The sequence below is a fragment of the Artemia franciscana genome, chromosome 21, assembly GCF_032884065.1.
Source record: "Artemia franciscana chromosome 21, ASM3288406v1, whole genome shotgun sequence".
NCBI classification, from domain to species: Eukaryota; Metazoa; Arthropoda; class Branchiopoda; order Anostraca; family Artemiidae; genus Artemia; species Artemia franciscana.
Window position 1 is genome coordinate 15942822 of NC_088883.1, and position 19083 is coordinate 15961904.

A 19083-nucleotide genomic window follows, 5' to 3' on the forward strand; every position below is an offset into this window, starting at 1 on the left:
TTCCAATCATAAAACCATCCCATACCACGATCAATAAATAAATGAAACCCAAAATGAACAGAAATTACAATAATTAACAGAGTCAAACTCAAAACAAGGAAAAATTAACATGAGTAGTGTAAATAATCCCCATGCCTTCTCAACACAAAACATAATTTGCAAATTACTGAAAAAAAGAACAAATGACTGTGGATTGTCAGTTTAATAGGCTAAACATATAGTGATATTTATTCCTTAAATTTTTAAGAATTTTTCATTTAATAAAGTCAAATAAGTGAAAACATCTAAAATGTATTATGTCAGTAAACGAGAATAAATTAAATCATAAAAATAATTAAAAAAGAACTAATCTTAAAAACACTCACCAATAATGAGCCATATGCAGTATGAATCTTCAACATAATTATAGGGACCGTTGCTAATTCTTCCATAGGTAGAATTTCTGAGGATGGTTTTCTGTTTATCACAGGTATAAAACGGAACAGCCCATGAAGTACTTATGAGGAAGCTAAATGATGCAAAAAGGCCAACAAAATGCATTCTTGTTAAAAGACAGGATTTTAAGCATATTTATACAGAATGTACCACAACGCAGCTTCTCAGACAATTGAACAGATTAGCCATTCCTAGAAAAACTATTTTAGTCATTTGTCATTACTTGTCAGCTATTTGGGTGCTTATAAGTGGATTGAAGTCTCCTTCGACTGTACACTTATACAGGTGTGGACATGTTACATATTCACACTTTTTCAATTGTTGTTTTTCTTCCTTTGTTTACTTCATTATCATCGAATTTGTTTACATTGCCTACTTTAGTTCTTTGACCAGATTTTAGTATTCTGTATGAGCCTAAATTTCAGAGCTTATTATAGAAATAGAACTAAGGGTATAAAAAGTTAGTCCTGAATATTCTCTAAAGCTTTACGTTAAAACCATTAGCTAATTTGGCAGCAATAGTTGTAGTAGCAGTAATGACATTAACAGCAGTATGCACATAACAGTTTTTTTTTTCGATATCCCTGTCAACATACATTGAAAGTTTCAACTTAATACCCTAAGCACTTCTAGGACATTGCTGATTTGTACTTTTGACAGCCTGCATGTACATAGTGAGTTTTGATTTATTTTAACATTCCCTAAACATTTTAATTTAATAATCTTAACTTAGCTATTAGTAGCAGTAGCAGCAGTAATAACAGCATGCAAATATTATATTTTGGTTGGTTCAACATCCCCTACAACGAGCTCCTTAAGTTTAAACTTAATGTTCCAAGCTGTAGCACAAACATGGTGTGTTTTGGTTTATTTCAACTACCCCCTCAATATTCTCTGAAATTTCTAAGCCTTCCCTTAGTCATACCTTCATACCCTTGCTAACAGTAGTAGTAGTAGGAGCATTAGCAGCAGTGGTAGGATTAGTAGTACTAACAGTATTAGTATGAAAATATTGTGTTTTGGTCATTAGGAGATTCCCCTGATAATGCCCTGGAAGTTTTGACTGAATACTCTAAGGTGTTCCTGATATTACTTATATACCCGTTTGACAACCTGTATGCCCATTGTGTTTAATCTTGTTCAACTTCTCCTTTATCATTTCTTAAACTTTTTACCTTAACGCTCTCATAAGTCCAGAAATCCAGTAGATTTTCAATCAAATGAGCTCCTTCCAAAATTACTATAACAATTCCTTCCATACGAAGTTCCTTAGTTGAAAAAAGGATAAAAATAAATAATACATTTAACCTAAATCACTCTTAATTAGGCAGTGCTATTGTGCTGCCTATGAAAAAAAATTACTTTTTCTCACTAAATTTTGCCACTTTGCCACTAGCCTTATTTGTTCAACAGGACATGGATGCAGTATAATAACGATTGATAAAATACTCAACTGAAGGATGCAGGTGAATTAGGCAGTACACTTTTTCAGTTCAACTTTTTTGGTAAACAGAAAAGGTTCTGCTTGTTTAACTTCACAATTTGGTGTGGCAACAAGTTGAAACTATACATTCAAAAAGATCTTAATAGCAGTATAACAACCAAAGCAAATGTTTTGCAAAATTATGTTCTACAGGCACTAAAAGATCTAAGATCTAAGAAAATGCTTACATTTTTATGTTTATTTATTTATAAATTTATTGTCCACCATAAATGTAAGATACAACACTGATAGAGTAATAAAGAAAGAAAGCGAAAAGAAACAAACTACACTTAGTACTTATAAATTGCAAGGCTAATTCAATGCACGACAAGCTTAGATTAGGCGTGTATGCTTGTTGATTCATATTTGGAAAAAGTGCTGAATGGAAAATGAAATAGTAACTTCCTTTGCTATATGATTGCATTGTTACGAAACAGATTTAACTTCGATGTCTACAGTAAACTGTTGTAGTTCCTACATAATTCAACCCTTCTTCAACTTAGCACCCAATTAACTCAAGCCTCATTTAAATGAACCGTTAACTGATTCAACCATTGGTTAAGTCAACTACTATACAATTCAACTCTTACACACAGAGGGGTTCAGTTACGCACTCACCAACTGTTATCCTTTTATAAGACAAGAATGATGATGTTTTAGTAGTTGGGCCTCAGCTATTTTAGACTGGGAGTGAAACTGGTATATTTCCAATTGTTTCCATTACTTAGCTAGATAGAACTTGAATATACCACTTTACGAATATTTTTCAGTTGTTTCCCCAATGTACTAGTTGCTTCCTTTGAAATTTCCTTTTGAGTCATTAAAATGATACTTTTGATCTTTATTATTTACTAGTAGAAAATTGTTACAAAAATTTCTGAAAATTACTCTAAAAAATAATAAATACTTACTAATCTCAACATCACTGAGCCACCTCCTCTAATAATGGATGAATAGGTGTGATGTAACAGAACCCTGTGCAATTGAAACCTCCTGCACTTTACCCCTTGTACAACTGAACCCCACTTAACCAAACTACCATGTAACTGAGCCCTTTAGAGCCCAACCTCATTTAACAGAACCCTATTCAGCATGCTCATTAGATTAAAAGTTGGAAGAGCTAGTACCTTTTTTAAGAGTCAAAAGAGACTGTAGGGCAACCAGCCTCTCCCCCACAAGTCTATCATTCCCATAGACACATCCATTTGGAGAAAGTTCTTCAAAGAAAAGCAAAGAGCTCCAAAAAACTAAAAATGAGCAGAAATATAGTCAAATAATTTTATAAGCTTAAAGCTACCACAAAAATAAATGACCAAGTCAAACTCAAAACAGGCAAAAATTAACATGAGTATGGCTGACAGCCCCCCAGTCTTCTCAAGACTTTCAAGGGAGCTATTTTATCCAGCATTGTTGAAAGGTCTAGTAATTATATCTTTTGGAATATCAGCCTCTCCAGAGTCCTCAGGGTACTTACTTACTTGTACTTGGGTCATGTTCGAGACTTGTCCAGGCCCATTGTGGCATCCAGAATTTGTCGACATGCATCTCTCTATTGCTCTCTTTCAAGTGCGATTGGCTCGATCAACTGGATGCATTATCTATTCCATCAGTCCCCGTGTGTCAGGAAACCTCCCATTGGCTCGAGGTCGGCACTAACTGTTGATGACCATGTCTTTTTTTGTCCTCCAGGCTTCTTCTTCCAGTGCGCAAGGGGTTGGCATTTCAAGCACTGTTTGCTGAACGAGTCATCTGGTCGGCGCAGTGTATGCCCGAACCATCGTAGACGTCTTGCTTTGACAACATCAGAGACAAGTGGTATATCACCACATCTTCTTCTGATGACATCGTTAGGGACGCGGTCAGAAAGACGCAGGCCAAGAATACAGCAAAGACACTTGTGGTGGAAGATATTCAGGTTATTAGCTTCCCCAGCTCTGAGGGGCCACGTTTTGCAACCATAGCACTTCCGAAGCGGGATGAATGCTGCCCAGGCTGTGGAGATGCGGTTTTGTATTTCGCTTAGAGCTTCGCCCTTGGGATTTATTAGGGAGCCTAGATATTTGAAATTCTGGACGTCCTCAATTGGGATGCCATTCAATGTGATTGGAGTTTCATCTAGCCCAGAGGTGCACATCAATTTTGTTTTCGATTGGCTGATCTTTAGTCCAGTAGCAAGGGATCTAGCAGCAATGTCATCTATCATGAGCTGTGCTTCTATTATCGACTCAGCCATGATATCCACATCATCGGCGTAATCGAGGTCTGTTATTGATAGTGCTGGACTGATTGTCACACCTTATTATTTGTCAAGAGTCTTCATGACCTGGTCAATGACGAAGTTAAATAAAATAGGCAGTAAGGCACAACCCTGTCGCACTCCTTTGTCAATAGATATTTCTTTTGAGATTTCTCCGTCAGCTCTTATAAATGCCCTCGTTCCCACATAATAAGCCTTAATTAAACGGACTATCTTTTTGGGCACTCCATCATCCCTCATTGCATCCCAGATGGCAATTCTCTTTACCGAGTCAAAAGCCGTTACAAAGTCGATAAAGACTTGTATAAGTCTTCAGGGTAATGGCTGTAAATTCGTTAATGGTTTACAAATATTATATATTGAAGTCCTCAGGGTAATGGCTGTAAATTCATTAATGGTTTACAAATAGTATATATTGAGAAAGGTATGCATGTTTAACAAAAAACAGAATTTTTTATGAATGATCTTGACAGCCATTTATGTCATTATTTTCAAAAACAAACAATTACAACAAGGTTTCCATGCAAAGATTCTAACTTGTATTTTACCCTGTGATATTGCCTCACATTTGTAGACTACAGAACTGAAAAACTGAGTACAGGGGTTTTGCTGCATGAAGATTCAGTTGCACAACAGTCCATTTGCATGGGGGTTAATTCAACGGGGTTGAGCTGCACAGGGGCTTAGTTACACAGTAGTTCAGATGCACAAGGGGTCAGTTATACAAGGGTTCAGTTGCATGGGGGTTCAGTTATATGGTGGTTTGACTACACAAACAGCTATTGGACAGATTAGATGGGGCTCATTTGATTACAAGTTGGAAGATCTAGTGCTCTTTGTAAGAGTCAAAAATGAATGGAGGGTAAACAACCCATCCCACACAAGCCTATCATTCCCAAAAACACATCCAATCTAAATTTTAAGAGAGCTATTTTGTTCAGCATTGTTGAAAGGTCTAGTAATTATGTCTTTGGGGATGTCAACCTTCCCAGTGTCCTAAGGGCAAGAGCTGTTAATTTGCTCATGGTTTACATATAGCATATGTTATTGAGACAGGTATGCACATTTGAACTTTACTTTCCAAAAAGAAAAAAAGGCATACAGAAGAGTCTTCCAGAGAATGTTGAACTAAATCAATACAAACTATGTGTATACAGATTGTCAAAAGGGAATAGTTCATGAATACCTGGGCATATTCATCAGGAACTTTCAGGAAATGATCCAAAAAGGGAATATTTGCATGCCACCATTACTACTACAACTACCACCACTAGTACTACAACCACTACTGCTAGTATACAACTCTATTTGTAATATTGAGGGAAAATATGAAACATATCAAAAAACACTATGTGCATTTACAGTGTCAGAACAGCCTATCTAAAGAATTGATTAAGCTGAAACTTTCTAAGAATGATAAAAGAGGAAAATCATCTGACCAAAAGGCAATATGTGCATGCTATTACTAATACTTTTATCATTACTAAATTTACTACTAGGGTAAAGGCACCAATAATTCAAAAGTGCAATTTTGGAACCACTGTTGAAATTTTTCTTCAAAATAGGATAACTCTGCTTAGTTGTGACATGGAACACCATCTCTTGAAGGCTTTGTTATATTTTGACAATGTGAAATGTGGACACTATATCCAATACACCCAGATAAGAAAAGAATATTCAATTCAATCAGTTTCCTGTTTTAAACACAAAATGAGCTCCCAACATTTTTTTAGCTATTGTTTTAAAGATGATATTTTTTATTTGTGGGAGCATGGAGTCTTGGAGTCTAATCTCTGGACTCTTTCCTTCACTTGCTTAACTCCTTGAATTCAAAACTTAAATTTACTCAGGAATTAGAGGTAGAAAGGTATTTTCCCTTCTTAGATGTCCTGGTTCACCAAAATGTACTTGCTTCAAATTTGGAGTCTATAGAAAACCCACACATAGTGAATGTTACTTAAATTATTCCTCTAATCATTTTCCTGCTCTGAAAAAAGGAGTGGTCACTTCTCTAGATAACAGAGCATTGCAAGTTTGTTCTCTATGTTTCCTGTATTCAGAGCTTGACCACTTTAGAGATATTTTACTTGGGAATAAGGTTATCCAATTAGTTTAATAAATTCTGTAATTGCAAAATGTATTAAAAAAATTATCAGATAGTGACACAGTAAACGCAAATCAAAGGAAAAATTTAGTTTATCTTGGTCTCCCACATATTAAGGGGTTTCAGACAACATTTCCAAAAATCTAAGGAACAGACCCAGAAAAACTATCATTCCCAAATCTATTAAGGTAAGGCCCTATCCTGATCAGTGAAAACTCTGGTGTCTACACAATTCCTTGCTCTTGTGGTCTTTGGCACATCAGAAGAACTGATCAAAAACTTATGGATAGATTAACTCAGCACTCTACCTCAATTAATAACACCCTTAAAAAAAACAGAAAATTTTGACTCTGCCCTCTCAGAACACATATTTAATAATCTGGACCATACTGTTTAATTTGACCAAGCTAGCCTAATTTCACATGACAAAGGTGTTGTCCAGCACTATAGAGAAGTTGTTGAAACTTATAAATACCAAAATTTAGGTCTAGCTTTGAACAGATATTCAGGGGATTTAAGAATAAATGAGTCATGTTTCAGTTTTCTCAAAAGAGAAGCCAATCTAACACCTTATCTTGCTGGCAAATGTGATTTAAGGTAATTTAAGGTTTAAGGTAATGCTTTAGTAATCTCTGAAATAAATATTGAACCAGTTCCCTAATCACATAATCATGAACATCATCAGCCCCTTAGGTCTCAAAGGTTATCTACAAGAAATGTAATAGTTACAATCCGAAATCAGGTGACCTAGTTCTCCAATTTATTCAATTGTTGCTTCCTTTATTTGAGTGAATGTTTTTTTTTTTTTTTTTTCTCAGTTTTTTGTTAGTATCCATTGATGGCAGTCCTTATTTTTTTTGGATTTTGTACAAATCACAGAAATTGGCAAATAACTCACTTTATTATTGTTAGGCATTTGATTTTAATTCTTTTAATTTTTGGTCTTTTATTAAATTTAATTTAATTTTTGGCTTTTTTCATTGTTGTACTTTCTGCACTTGATTTTTCTTTTTTCCTTGATCATATTATTTTGTTTGTGCTGAAGAGGAGAGGCAGTTGTTCTCTTGAAATATTCACTTTCTTGATTCAGAGTTCATGGTGTGAGGACCTTTTTTGGATACAACTTATTGCAAAAGGATTATAGTTGCTACCTAACCTACAGCTAATATTTTGATAAATTAATTCAGTGACCAAAGGATTATAATTTGAATAAGCAGATTATTTTGCTACTGAGTGAAAATTCCCTTGGGAGCTGTGGATTTTCTTATAGATATTTTCATGATCAGTGACCTATACAATATAGGTCGGGATAAAGCAGTGTGAATTTAATTAAGACTACCCGATATTTATCGACAATTTAGTGAAATTGCTTTAGTGAAATTCAAAATTAAGCATTGAATTTAGCACTGAATTTAGTGGCTGAACAGGAAAATAAAATAAATTTTGCTTAATCAAGTGGAAATTTATGGACTCTTATTCTTTACAAGTAATTTGAAATTATTTTTTCCTTAACGATCTGTTAATTAAAAGTTTGGACATTTAGAATTTATCAAAATCAGGCAACGCCAGCTAATCAGCCAGCAGTGTTGCCACATCAACCTATTTTGGCGAAAAAAAAAATTAATTTGTCGAGCTCTCCAACTGCAGAAGAGAGCGGGAACGGTACAGAAGAGCCGTAGTTGTACCGGCCGTACTTTTGTACTTAAACTGCTGGGGAAAGGTGTACTGGGTCCCGCACTTCCCATTTTGTTGGAAGCTCAGGAAATTAGACATTATCAAGTTTGCGATGTCTTACAGTGTTAATGACGTTGCGTTTGGCAAATTCTACGGCTACACTTTGTGGCCTGTTCGAATAGTTGGTATAACTGCATCGAAGAAGGGAAAATCTTATCAAGTATTTTGCTACGGATCACACGAAAAAGCATCACTGAGTGAGGGATTCATTTTGCCGTTCGAAGAAAATTTCCCCGAAGCTTCAAAGAAAAAGTCGAAAGGAGTTCAAGGTGCTTTTACTGAACTAGCCATATTTCCAGATGAGTATCATGAAATAATGGGAATTGCTGGTGCTGCTTAGACAAGCAGAGTATCTTCACTCTCGTCTACCCTAGTAAACGCGCAGAGTGAAATTGCCAAATTGAAAGAAAATCTTCGTCAGGATATTCACAAACAGGTGATTGAGAAATGTTCAGGCGAAAAAGGCGTGATCAGTGAACAAGCAATTAACACTATTGTTACCAAGATCTATGATGCAATAAGTCTCGATTACAGTTCAAAATTTGCAAATATTGAAAAGATGCTCAAGGGGTATCAAGCTCAAATAACGGCGCTAGAAAATCGCATCGAAATTCTAGAATACCGCAACGACGATTTGGAACAGGAAAGAAGATCGAACGTTCTTCTAATCCATGGACTGTCTCAGATAGGTGGAGAAACGCTGCCCAATAGCGTTCTAGAGCTATTCAATGCTAAGATGGAGATCCATGTGCTTGCTAGTGACATCAAGTCAACTGAGCACTTACGTACTCGAGTTAGATCAGCGGAAAATGTTATCCCGCCCGTTCTCGTCACTTTTCATTCATCTGAGTGTGCAAAGCGCGTGTTCATGAACAAAAAGAAGCTCGCCCAATCGAAAGTATTTATATCTGAGTATTTAATGCCAAAACGTAAGCAACTGCTGAATCTGGCACGCGACAAATTTGGAGCTCGGAATGTTTGGACTGATGGTGGCCGTGTGCTAGCCAAACCGGAAAACAGTTCAGCGATCTTGAAAATTAGGCCACTGAATGACCTGATCAGTGACCAGTACTGACATGTTGAATCCATCCTCAGTTCTTTCGTTTATTTGGGGTTGGCTGCTTTGTTTCGCTTATCTAGTGTCAAAAACTTTTTTGTTTGTTTTGTCATTAAGATATCAAAGAGTTCGCACTATTGAACATACTAGAGTATTATCATGAATAGTATGACCGACAGGCTTTCAGACTTAGAAAGTAATCAGCTGTCTGTTGACCAAGTATTATCCACCCCTATTGCAAATGATAGTTTAAGTGAAGGAAATAATACTCAAGCAATGAAAGCTAGTAATTTTTCGGATAGTCAGTCGCTGAAGAAATGATTGGTCAAAGAAGATACTATTTTGGAATTGCCAATGCCTTAGGACTGTGTACCCTACACTGTGTAACATATTAAGTGATATGCAAGAAACACCGTTAGTAATAGGACTGTGTGAGACGTTTGTATTGAATAGGGATAATTTTTCAGCATGGGATTTCCAGTTTCCAGGATATGTTAGTGAAAGAAAAGAACGACAGGTTATGGAGCGAGGCAGTCTGGCTTTGTTGATAAAGGAAGGAGTTTTGTATTGGGTAAGGGAGGATCTCTCACTTTGGCTTGAAGGAAGATTTAAGACTCTTTTTATTGAAATAGAAAATAAATCTGATAAAAATGTAGTTGTTGGTTTAGTTTATAAGACACCGTCATTTAATGAGGATGTTTTTATTGAGGAGATGGAGCATTTAATGGAGAAATTTAGTAATGATCATAAATATAAAGTAGTAATGGGGGATTTCAATATTGACCTCCTTAAAGGTACAAGCCGCCTAGATTTTCTTAACTCTATGATTTCATCATTCAAGTACCCCCTGGTAACTATTCCTACAAGAGTAACTGATAAGTCTGCGACTCTTAATGATAATATATTTGTAGATGGAAAGCAGCTTGAAAGTTCGTATGCTGATGTTCTACTCACGGATGGCCATCTTTTTCTTCTTAGTAAAATAAAAAAAATCTTACAGGATTATAAATAAGAGTGGTCAAATAAATAAAACATATTTTCGTGATTTAAGAAAAGATAATTTAAAAAAATTTGAGAGAGAAATGGATGATGCAGATTTTACTCCAGTTTTTGAAGAAGATAACCCATCGGTTGCGTATGATATTTTTGTTGCAATATTTACAAAGATATTGAATGATACGTGTCCTCTAAGAAGACTTAAAAGAAGTAGTACAAAATTTCCAAAGAAACCATGGATTATACAGGGCATTCTAAATTCTATAAGTCGGAAAAATGAATTGTATAAAATATACCTAGGTGAACCATCTGTCATTAATTTTCAGCAGTTTAAAAATTACCAGAATACTTTAAACGGATTAAAACGGAAAGCTGAAAAAATGTATTTACAAAATGAATTTATGAAGCATAAATGTGATATGAAAAAAACATGGAAAACAGTAAATTCACTCCTGGGTCAAAAGGGTAAAATAGAAGTTATTAATAAATTACAAACAGAGAGGGGGAATTTGACTGCCCCAAATGATGTTGCGAATTATTTATGTGATTATTTTTCTAGTGAGGGAGCGAAACTTTGTGACGATGATCGGAAAAGAATTAAGCAGCCTTCCAAAATAGTTCAGTAGAAAATCAGCTGGTTTTTAATGCTTGTAGCATAAGTGAAGTGAGTACAATTATCAGTAGAATCCAATCAAACTCAAGTGGCGTAGACGGGGATTTCTCTTAAGATTGCTAAATCAGTTAAATCAGTTATAACACCAGTTGTATGTAATTTGATTAAAAAGTCTATGGAAAAAGGAATTTTCCCAGAAGTTTTGAAGGTGGCTAAAATAATACCATTGCACAAAGGAGGTAAGAGAGACGACCCTTCAAACAATAGACCCATTTCTATCCTCCCTTTTTTTCAAAAATATATGAAAAGGTGATAGGATCCAGGCTAACTGATCATGTTGAAAATAATACAATTCTTATAAATACTCAATTTGGTTTTAGAAAAAAAATGTCCACAGAAATGGCAACCATTAAACTTGTTGACTGGGTAAATACGTCGTTTGAAGCAGGTCTGATTCCAGCTGCTTTATTCCTGGATTTGAAAAAGGCTTTTGACATGATTGACCATAAACAGTTATTACTTGAGCTGGAAAAAATCAGTGTTACTGGAAAGAGTTTGTCTTGGTTCGAATCTTATTTAAGTGACTGAAAGCAGGTTGTGGTGAATGGGTGTTTTACTTCTGAAGCTAGTAGGATAACTTGCAGAGTACCCCAGGGCTCTATACTAGGTCCTCTTTTATTTTTAATATTTATAGATTGGATTAAGTATTATTTGTCAGAGGCTGGTATAATCCTTTTTGCAGACGATACTCTTTTACTTGTAGCTGCTCCATCAGTTGATCTACTTTTTGATAAAATGATAAAGGCAATGACTGAGTTTATTGAGTGGGCAGATTTCAATCTTTTGACATTAAATTATAATAAAACTAACTACATTCTAGTTTCTTGGATATCTAGTATTGAAACTAATTTAGAATTAATAATAAACGGAAATCAAATAAAAAGAGTAAAGGTAACAAAGTATTTAGGTTTTATGATTGATGAAAATCTATCATGGAAAACACATTCAAATATTAAAGCTTCAAAGTTGTCCAGATCTCTGGGTGTGCTTCACCAAGTTAAAAACCTAGTATCCTATAAAATTCTTCAGTTACTTTATTTTGCTATTTTTTACCCATATATTTGCAATGGTTGCTCTTTATGGGCTAGTAATTTTGTATCATGTTATAAAAAAATCCAAAATAAAGCCGCTAAACTTTTATCACCTAAAACTTTATTTACTCATAATATTAATGAACTTTATACTAAGAATCAACTTTTTGATATTTCAAAAACAAGAGACTACCAAGTTAGTATTTTCACATATAAATTTATTAATAATATACTTCCCTCTTCTTTCAAAAATTTTTTCTCCATTAATTGTGATCTTCATAGCCTTGATACACGAGGGGCATCAAATCTGGTACACCCATTTAGAAATACGGCTAGAGCTTCTTTTATGATTAGAAATTTTGCCCCCTCTGTGTGGGATATTATTCCAATTGAAATAAGAAATTTGAGTCATTTTGCTTCCTTTCTTAGCAGGTGCAGCAAAATGTTTTGTATACATGTTTTTTGAAATAAATTTAATCTAATCTAAAATCTGTGTTTTTGTCAGTCCTTTTTTTTGCCTTTAAAAACCCCATTTTTGATCATTTTCTTTCTTTATGTTATGGCAAGCCAACTGGCTTAAGAAATTATCTTCTAGTCCAGGAAATGTCTTGCATCAATTTATTATTCATTGTGCTTACTGCACATAACCTACCTTGCCAGTGCATCCCAAATGCTGTCATTGAGAGACACTGAAAACATCAATAACTGTATTATAAACATGCAAAATTTTTACTGTATATACCCAAGCATTATAGGAATTCATGCCTTGAAAAATATGGTCTTCAAGAGCCATCTAAACAATGGTCTAGCATTTGAAATAATTAAGTGCTAAAAGTTACATTAGATAGACAATGTTTCTCACCTGTATTTATTTGAGTGTTTTGAATTACAATGAGTGTTGTATCTTTATCTTTTTAGAAGCTGGGTTTCTTTTTCTTTTCTTTTTGTAGTGCTCCACTATAGTCAATTTTTTGTAGATGGTGGCTGAATAAATGTTATTATTATTATTTTAGTATTTTATTTATCATAGGGCTATATTGGGGACAATGAGGGGGGAAAGGATGTATTGTCAGAAAAAATAAAATTCTAGACAAGCTACTTTTTGCTATTTGGAAAGAGGTTAGATTAGGAACATGAAACTTTTTGAAATGGATCTACTGAATAAAGTGAGCTCTGAGAAGGTATCTTGAAGTACCTACCCTAACTCCTTCTCTCTCTAGAGGGAACTCACCTTTGAACATCTTTTGGTTATAAAAAATGGAACCTTGCAAAATAGATCTTCTACACAAATGAAGTACAAAAAAAGTGTTTTCAGCTCCATAACTTTACACAATTCCATTTTATGAGGTTTTAAAATCTGTAAATATATTTCCTGAACAAAGAAGAAACACATGGATAAGGCTTAAAACTCTACTCAAAAAACATGAATTGTATTTTCAGAACTAATACCAGAGAAAACAAATTCATTGGTGAAAGTTAATTTAAAATGTTGTTATTCAAAAATCTCAAAAGGTATAGACCTGTCAAGTAGGCAAACTTGAAAGCATTAGTAGAAGAGGCTTAACATAGAACCTTGACAATATCTTCCTAGAGCATGTTTCTGACCCTGCATTCATTACTAAAATTTTCACTTTTATCCTAACCCCTTTCTAAGATAGCAAAAAGCAGCTGAACTAGAATTTTACCACTGAAAATTAAAGTATAGTGTTGTTTTGTCTGAACTTTAAATAGGTATAGACCTGTTAAGTAGGCAAATTTCTAAGGCTTAGAAAACAGAAAAGGCAGGGGCATAATTTGCTATGGGGCAAGAGGGGCAACTGCTACTCAGTTTACAAAACCTCACACAAACCTTAGTTTTCCTCCACCTGAAATTTGGTTTCTTCCAAAATCTTGTCAAAACTAACATAATCCTGCACAATTCAAGCATCAACAGAAACATATCAGTTTTTTAGCAATATTTACTTTTATTATACTATAATTTACCTTTATAAAGTGGGCCTGCTATGAAGTGAATACCTTTATGGTACCAAATGGTTTATTTTTTTTAGTTTTTATAACTATTTTCACTCAATTTGGGAAAATGGATCCAACTTTGCCCCCCCCCCCCTAGAATTTTAATAAAGTTACACCCACTAGAGTAGGGTTGACACAGAAGCTTAACAATACCTTCCCAAAGTATGTTTTTGGCACTTGCTTCATTACTGAAAGTTTCATTTTCCAAACTTAACCCATTTCTAATATAGCTGAATGTAGCTTGTCTGGAATTTTACCCTAAAACTTTTACAAACTATGTCTAAGGACCATTAAATTCTTACAAGTAGGACAGGGGTGACAGTAGAGCTAGGAAACACCTTCTCATGCACTAAGGTTTGTTGTGGCCTAGCCTAATCCCTTATGAGGCCATTATTTATGTAGTTTAAGCTAATCAGCTTTAAAAAATAATTGAATACACTCTTCATAATCAAAAAAGTGAAGATTTCCTTTTCCCAGCTGGTCTAATTAGCCTATTTTGAAAAATCTTTTTTAGCCTATGTTCCACTTTCTCAGGTTTGGTAAAATTCTAGTTAATTGAATTCTTGCTATCTCAGAAAGGGTTTAGGTTAGGAAAATAAAACTTTCAGGGATGAATCTACCAACTAAAGTATGTCCCATAAAAGGTATTTTGAAGCAACTACCTCTACTCCTTTTCCCTCTAGAGGGCCCTGACCTTTAAAAATATGTGTGTTATCGAAGTGATACCTTGCAAAATAGATCTTCTGCTTAATTGAAGTATAACAAAATTGTTTTCAGCTTCATAACTTTGCTCAATTCCAATTTATAAGGTTTAAAGATAGACTATGCAAATACATTTCCTAAATTTTGAAAAAAAAAAAACATTGATAGGCTATGGCTCAAAATTCTACTCAAATAACAGGAATTGTATTTTTAGAACTAAAGGCAGAGAAGAAGCAACTGGTAACTGAAATTCAAGGTAAAATGTTGTTTTGTCAAAATTTCACTAGGTATAGACCTGTCATGTAGGCAAATGTCAGGGCCCTCTAGAGGGAGAAGGAGTGGATATGGTAACTTTAAAATATCATCCTGGGACATAATTTAGCCTGTAGACCTATCCCTGAAAGTTTTATTTTCCTAACCTAAATCCTTTTGAAGAAGGCAGGAAGTCAATTAACTAAAATTTTACCCTTAGGTTTCTTGCAATTAATATACCCATAGAATCCTTTATTAAAAACAATAACAACTAAATATTTCCCTTTATTTCTACCTTCAATATGTGATATAGTTTCCCTTATTTTTATAATTTCAATTTCTTGCCATATTATCAATCAGTTCTTCTTGAAAGCCATAGGTAGCTAATCAGGGTTGCCGACTTTTCGGGACTAAAGGGTCAAATTCAGCAGAATCCTAGAAAATTAGCCAATACTTTAAAAGTTGATAAAAAAGGCTTTAAATGGTTTTCTCGCAACTCCAGGGCCAGATTTACGTTCTTCTTTTTCAACTAAAAGCAAAGCGGTTCTTCAAATGAGTAAAATCCCATGTAAAATCTCAGATCGCCTAATACGCGAAGAAGAAAAAGAATTCAGTACAATATTTCGGATTCTCTCGAACCTTCGTTGTTATTTTTCTTCCGAAAACTCGGTAAAGCCCTTTTTTATTATGGCGTTTCTCGGCACCAGAGCCAGCTTTGCCACTTTTTGGACATTTTTTGCAAAAAATTCGAAAGGAAGATTCTGAATCATTTGTGCTGCGTTTGCGGTGTTACAGGAACATAAAGAAAAGTTTGAGTACAACTAAGATGAATGACAAAATGTGTTGTTTAGTTTTTACGTTTTCAGCCAAAATTTCTACTCTGTACGGCGAGAAAACGAAAACGGCGATAAAACTGGTCTTCACTATGAGCCACCCCAGCCGTCTCGGCCGGAAAACGCCATAATAAAGACAGGGCTTAAAGGATTTGCGCCAGCAGACCACAGATACGATGTCTGTCGCTGCCGAAACGGCTTAATTACCCTCGCCCCCTCTTTCCCTTCAGTAGCATATCAGATCTTCTGCAAACTTTTGTCCACCATTTCCCACAGACTGATATCAAAAAGCGAATGAAACACGCTTGGCTTGGAACGTGCCTCACGTACTTTTCACCTGGCTTTCGCCAACGCGCTTGGTAACGCTGCTCTCGCAAAAATTCACAACCACAGCGTTATTTCATCCAGACACTAATGTATTCATGAGATCAATTAACTAAGAGATCAAACTTAACAATGAGAGAAGTAATGACAAGATAAGCATCACTTTTTCTGTATAAAGCTAACCTATTCTTCAAAATACAAAGAAATGTCAAATTCTTTGCAAATAGTGACAAGACAATATCACATGTGCTCAATCAAATGTTGAAATAAAAAGAAAAAGCACAAGGAATTCCTGCAAACTATTTGTGTGTGCACTTCTTTTCTTCATTTTGAAAACAACACTTGATTTCTAAGCGGGAAAATCGAAATCCTTAACCACATGAAAAAAAGAAAAGCTCCAACATTACAGTTGACACTATAAAGAATTGGCTCAAATTAATTCAAAGTCAGTGGATAGCCGCCACTTCTGCCGGCAACGGTCGACTGGTCTCTTATCAGCGTCGTTGTTCGATGCATGCGTCAGTGGGGCGACGGGACCTACCTAAAATGCTAGGATTGTAGACATTGAATCATCCAATGAATGAATTAAAAAAAAAAAAAAAAAAAAAAAAAAACGGACCTATGAATTTATCTAAAGTGTTTCAAAAGCTGCGCAATTGGCAGAGAAAATGATCAAAATTTTCAGTTCCTGAATACAATCCTAAAAAAGGCTTATGCTCGTTTCGCCTCTCACTCAGCCTATCGGCTTGGCTCGTCCTCCAATTAGCCATGACTTAATGCAAGCAACTTGATTTAAATTCAATTGAATATAAGTCATTGAATATCATTGAATATTCAATTGAATATAAGCCGATGGCTTATGAATATAAGCCATTGATAGATAAGTCTATCATCTATCCATCCATTCTATCCTAGGGCATAACCAAGGTAGAGAGTCACGAAACTAAGGGGTGGATGATCGCATTAATTTTGGGTTAACTCCTGACGAACAATGTCCACTGGATTTGTATGCAAAACGGGGGACTGAATCAACTTGGAATCACAGGCGAAGAAATGACTAAAGGGCTACACAGGGGGCGCTAATTTATGTACATTTTATTGTTTCTGACTCATTTACCTTGCATTTACCTCAATGTTACCCTGCACATATAAATTTAAGGTTTAACTGGCTGCAAAGCCACTACAATATATTTAAATCCCTTCCTCGGGTTACTGACAAAGGGGTTACTCCTGCAACAGTTATGTTTGTGAAGCCGACAAAGGATTGCTACAATACTTCAATTTGCCAATCAACGGAAATTTACTTATGGTTTGGTTTTGAAACCAAGTAAAAGGAAAGCCTTGCGGCGTAATTAGACCAACAAAACCGTTGACGACATACTCCAAGGGCCAGTGAACTCCACGGATGAGGAACGGAGGCAAAGCATCTTATATCCTTCCTTAGCAATAGAGGTCGTTCCCCGGCATAGTACGTATATATGCCGGGGTCGGAGCGGAGAATTTTGAGAGTCGGGCTAGACCAGCGTTTTACAAACTGGGAGGCACGCCTCCCTAAAGAACCAGGGACTAACATATGGTGAGGCGCGAATATTAGATAGGATTGAAAAAATATCAAATGAAATTAAGACTACGCAGTCAGGCAGCATGATAGTGACGGGGTTTACCGGCTCGGGCTGAACAGAAGCTAGGTCACCCTTTTGAGGTAAAATTGGCGGGATTTTTTAGATACTGCTGGAGACCATCTTGGGGATCAATTAGTTTATAAAATACGCCCTTTTTTGCAAACTCATTCCTTACAGTGACATCCAGTGCAATTTTAATATAATTGACATTTTTTTTCTTGATAAGAAAGGCATATTGTGGAATAATACATACAGTGCTAAGTCAATGTCAGGACACAAAAACTCATCTTCTAGCACTAATTAAAATAAAAACATCTGATGTTCTCTGAACTCACTGACTGATCTAAAAAGCAACTCTTACATAAGATTAAATATAAAAACAATTTTTTTCCACTGAAAGTAATGAGCAGCATTAACACTTAAAACAAACATAAATTATTACGTACAAGAGCGGGGGGGCGTCCTTTCCTCAATACCTTGCTCTTTACGCTAAAGTTTGATTTTTTGTTCGAGTTATTTAAACCTGAATCACAAAGACCGTTTGATTAAAAGAATAAGCTCTTCTAAAAGGTCTAAAAACCTTTAGTGTAAAGAGCGAGGTATTGACGAGAAAGCAACCCCCTCATGTACGTAACAATTTCTGATCGTTTTAAGACTTAATGTAGCTCCTTATTTTCAGTTGGAAAAAAACTTGTCTTTTTCATTTAATTTATGATTGTTTTTTTAAATAATGCTGGGAAATCAGGCTCCCCCTCCATGGAAAATTCCTTCCCCCGCGAAAAATACCTCCATGGAAAGATCTTCCCACGTACCCATCCCCCTCTCTCCGCCATAAAATCCCTACTGAAAAATGTCTGTATACTCCCAAACATCCAATCCTATAAACAATGGGCAAAGTTCATAGCTCGCAGGCACTAATTAAAGTGAAAACATCTGATGTTCTCTGAACTCACTGACTGATCTAAAAAGCAACTCTTACATAAGATTAAATATAAAAACAAGTTTTTTCCACTGAAAGTAATGAGCAGCATTAACACTTAAAACAAACATAAATTATTACGTACAAGAGCGGGGGGGCGTCCTTTCCTCAACACCTCGCTCTTTACGCCAAAGTTTGATTTTTTGTTTGAGTTATTTAAACCTGAATCACAAAGACCGTTTGATTCAAAGAATAAGCTCTTCTAAAAGGTCCAAAAAACTTTAGCGTAAAGAGCGAGGTATTGACGAGAAAGCAACCCCCTCATGTACGTAATAATTTCTGATCGTTTTAAGGCTTAATGTAACTCCTTATTTTCAGTTGGAAAAAAAAACTTGTCTTTTTCATTTAATTTATGATTGTTTTTTCAAATAATGTCGGGAAATCAGGCTCCCCCTCCATGGAAAATTCCCTTCCCCCGCGAAAAATACCTCCATGGAAAGATCTTCCCACATACCCCTCCCCCTCTCTCCGCCATAAAATCCCTACTGAAAAATGTCTGCATACTCCCAAATATCCAATCCTATAAACAACGGACAAAGTTCATAGCTCGCAGCCCTTGCCCCGGGGACTATGTGGGGTCAAGGCACC

The 19083-nt window shown here is 35.4% G+C and overlaps 1 protein-coding gene across 1 annotated transcript in view; it reads right to left on the minus strand.

Moving 5' to 3' along the window:
* Nucleotides 1-15109, minus strand: part of LOC136040663 (multiple epidermal growth factor-like domains protein 8) — a gene marked incomplete in the record, with an annotated part of 168217 nt that extends 153108 nt beyond the window's left edge. Inside the window, 2 exon segments of the mRNA XM_065724950.1 lie at nucleotides 366-626; nucleotides 15033-15109. Of these exon segments, the coding sequence (XP_065581022.1) occupies nucleotides 366-540 (175 nt within the window).
* Between the last annotated feature and the right edge of the window lie 3974 nt (nucleotides 15110-19083).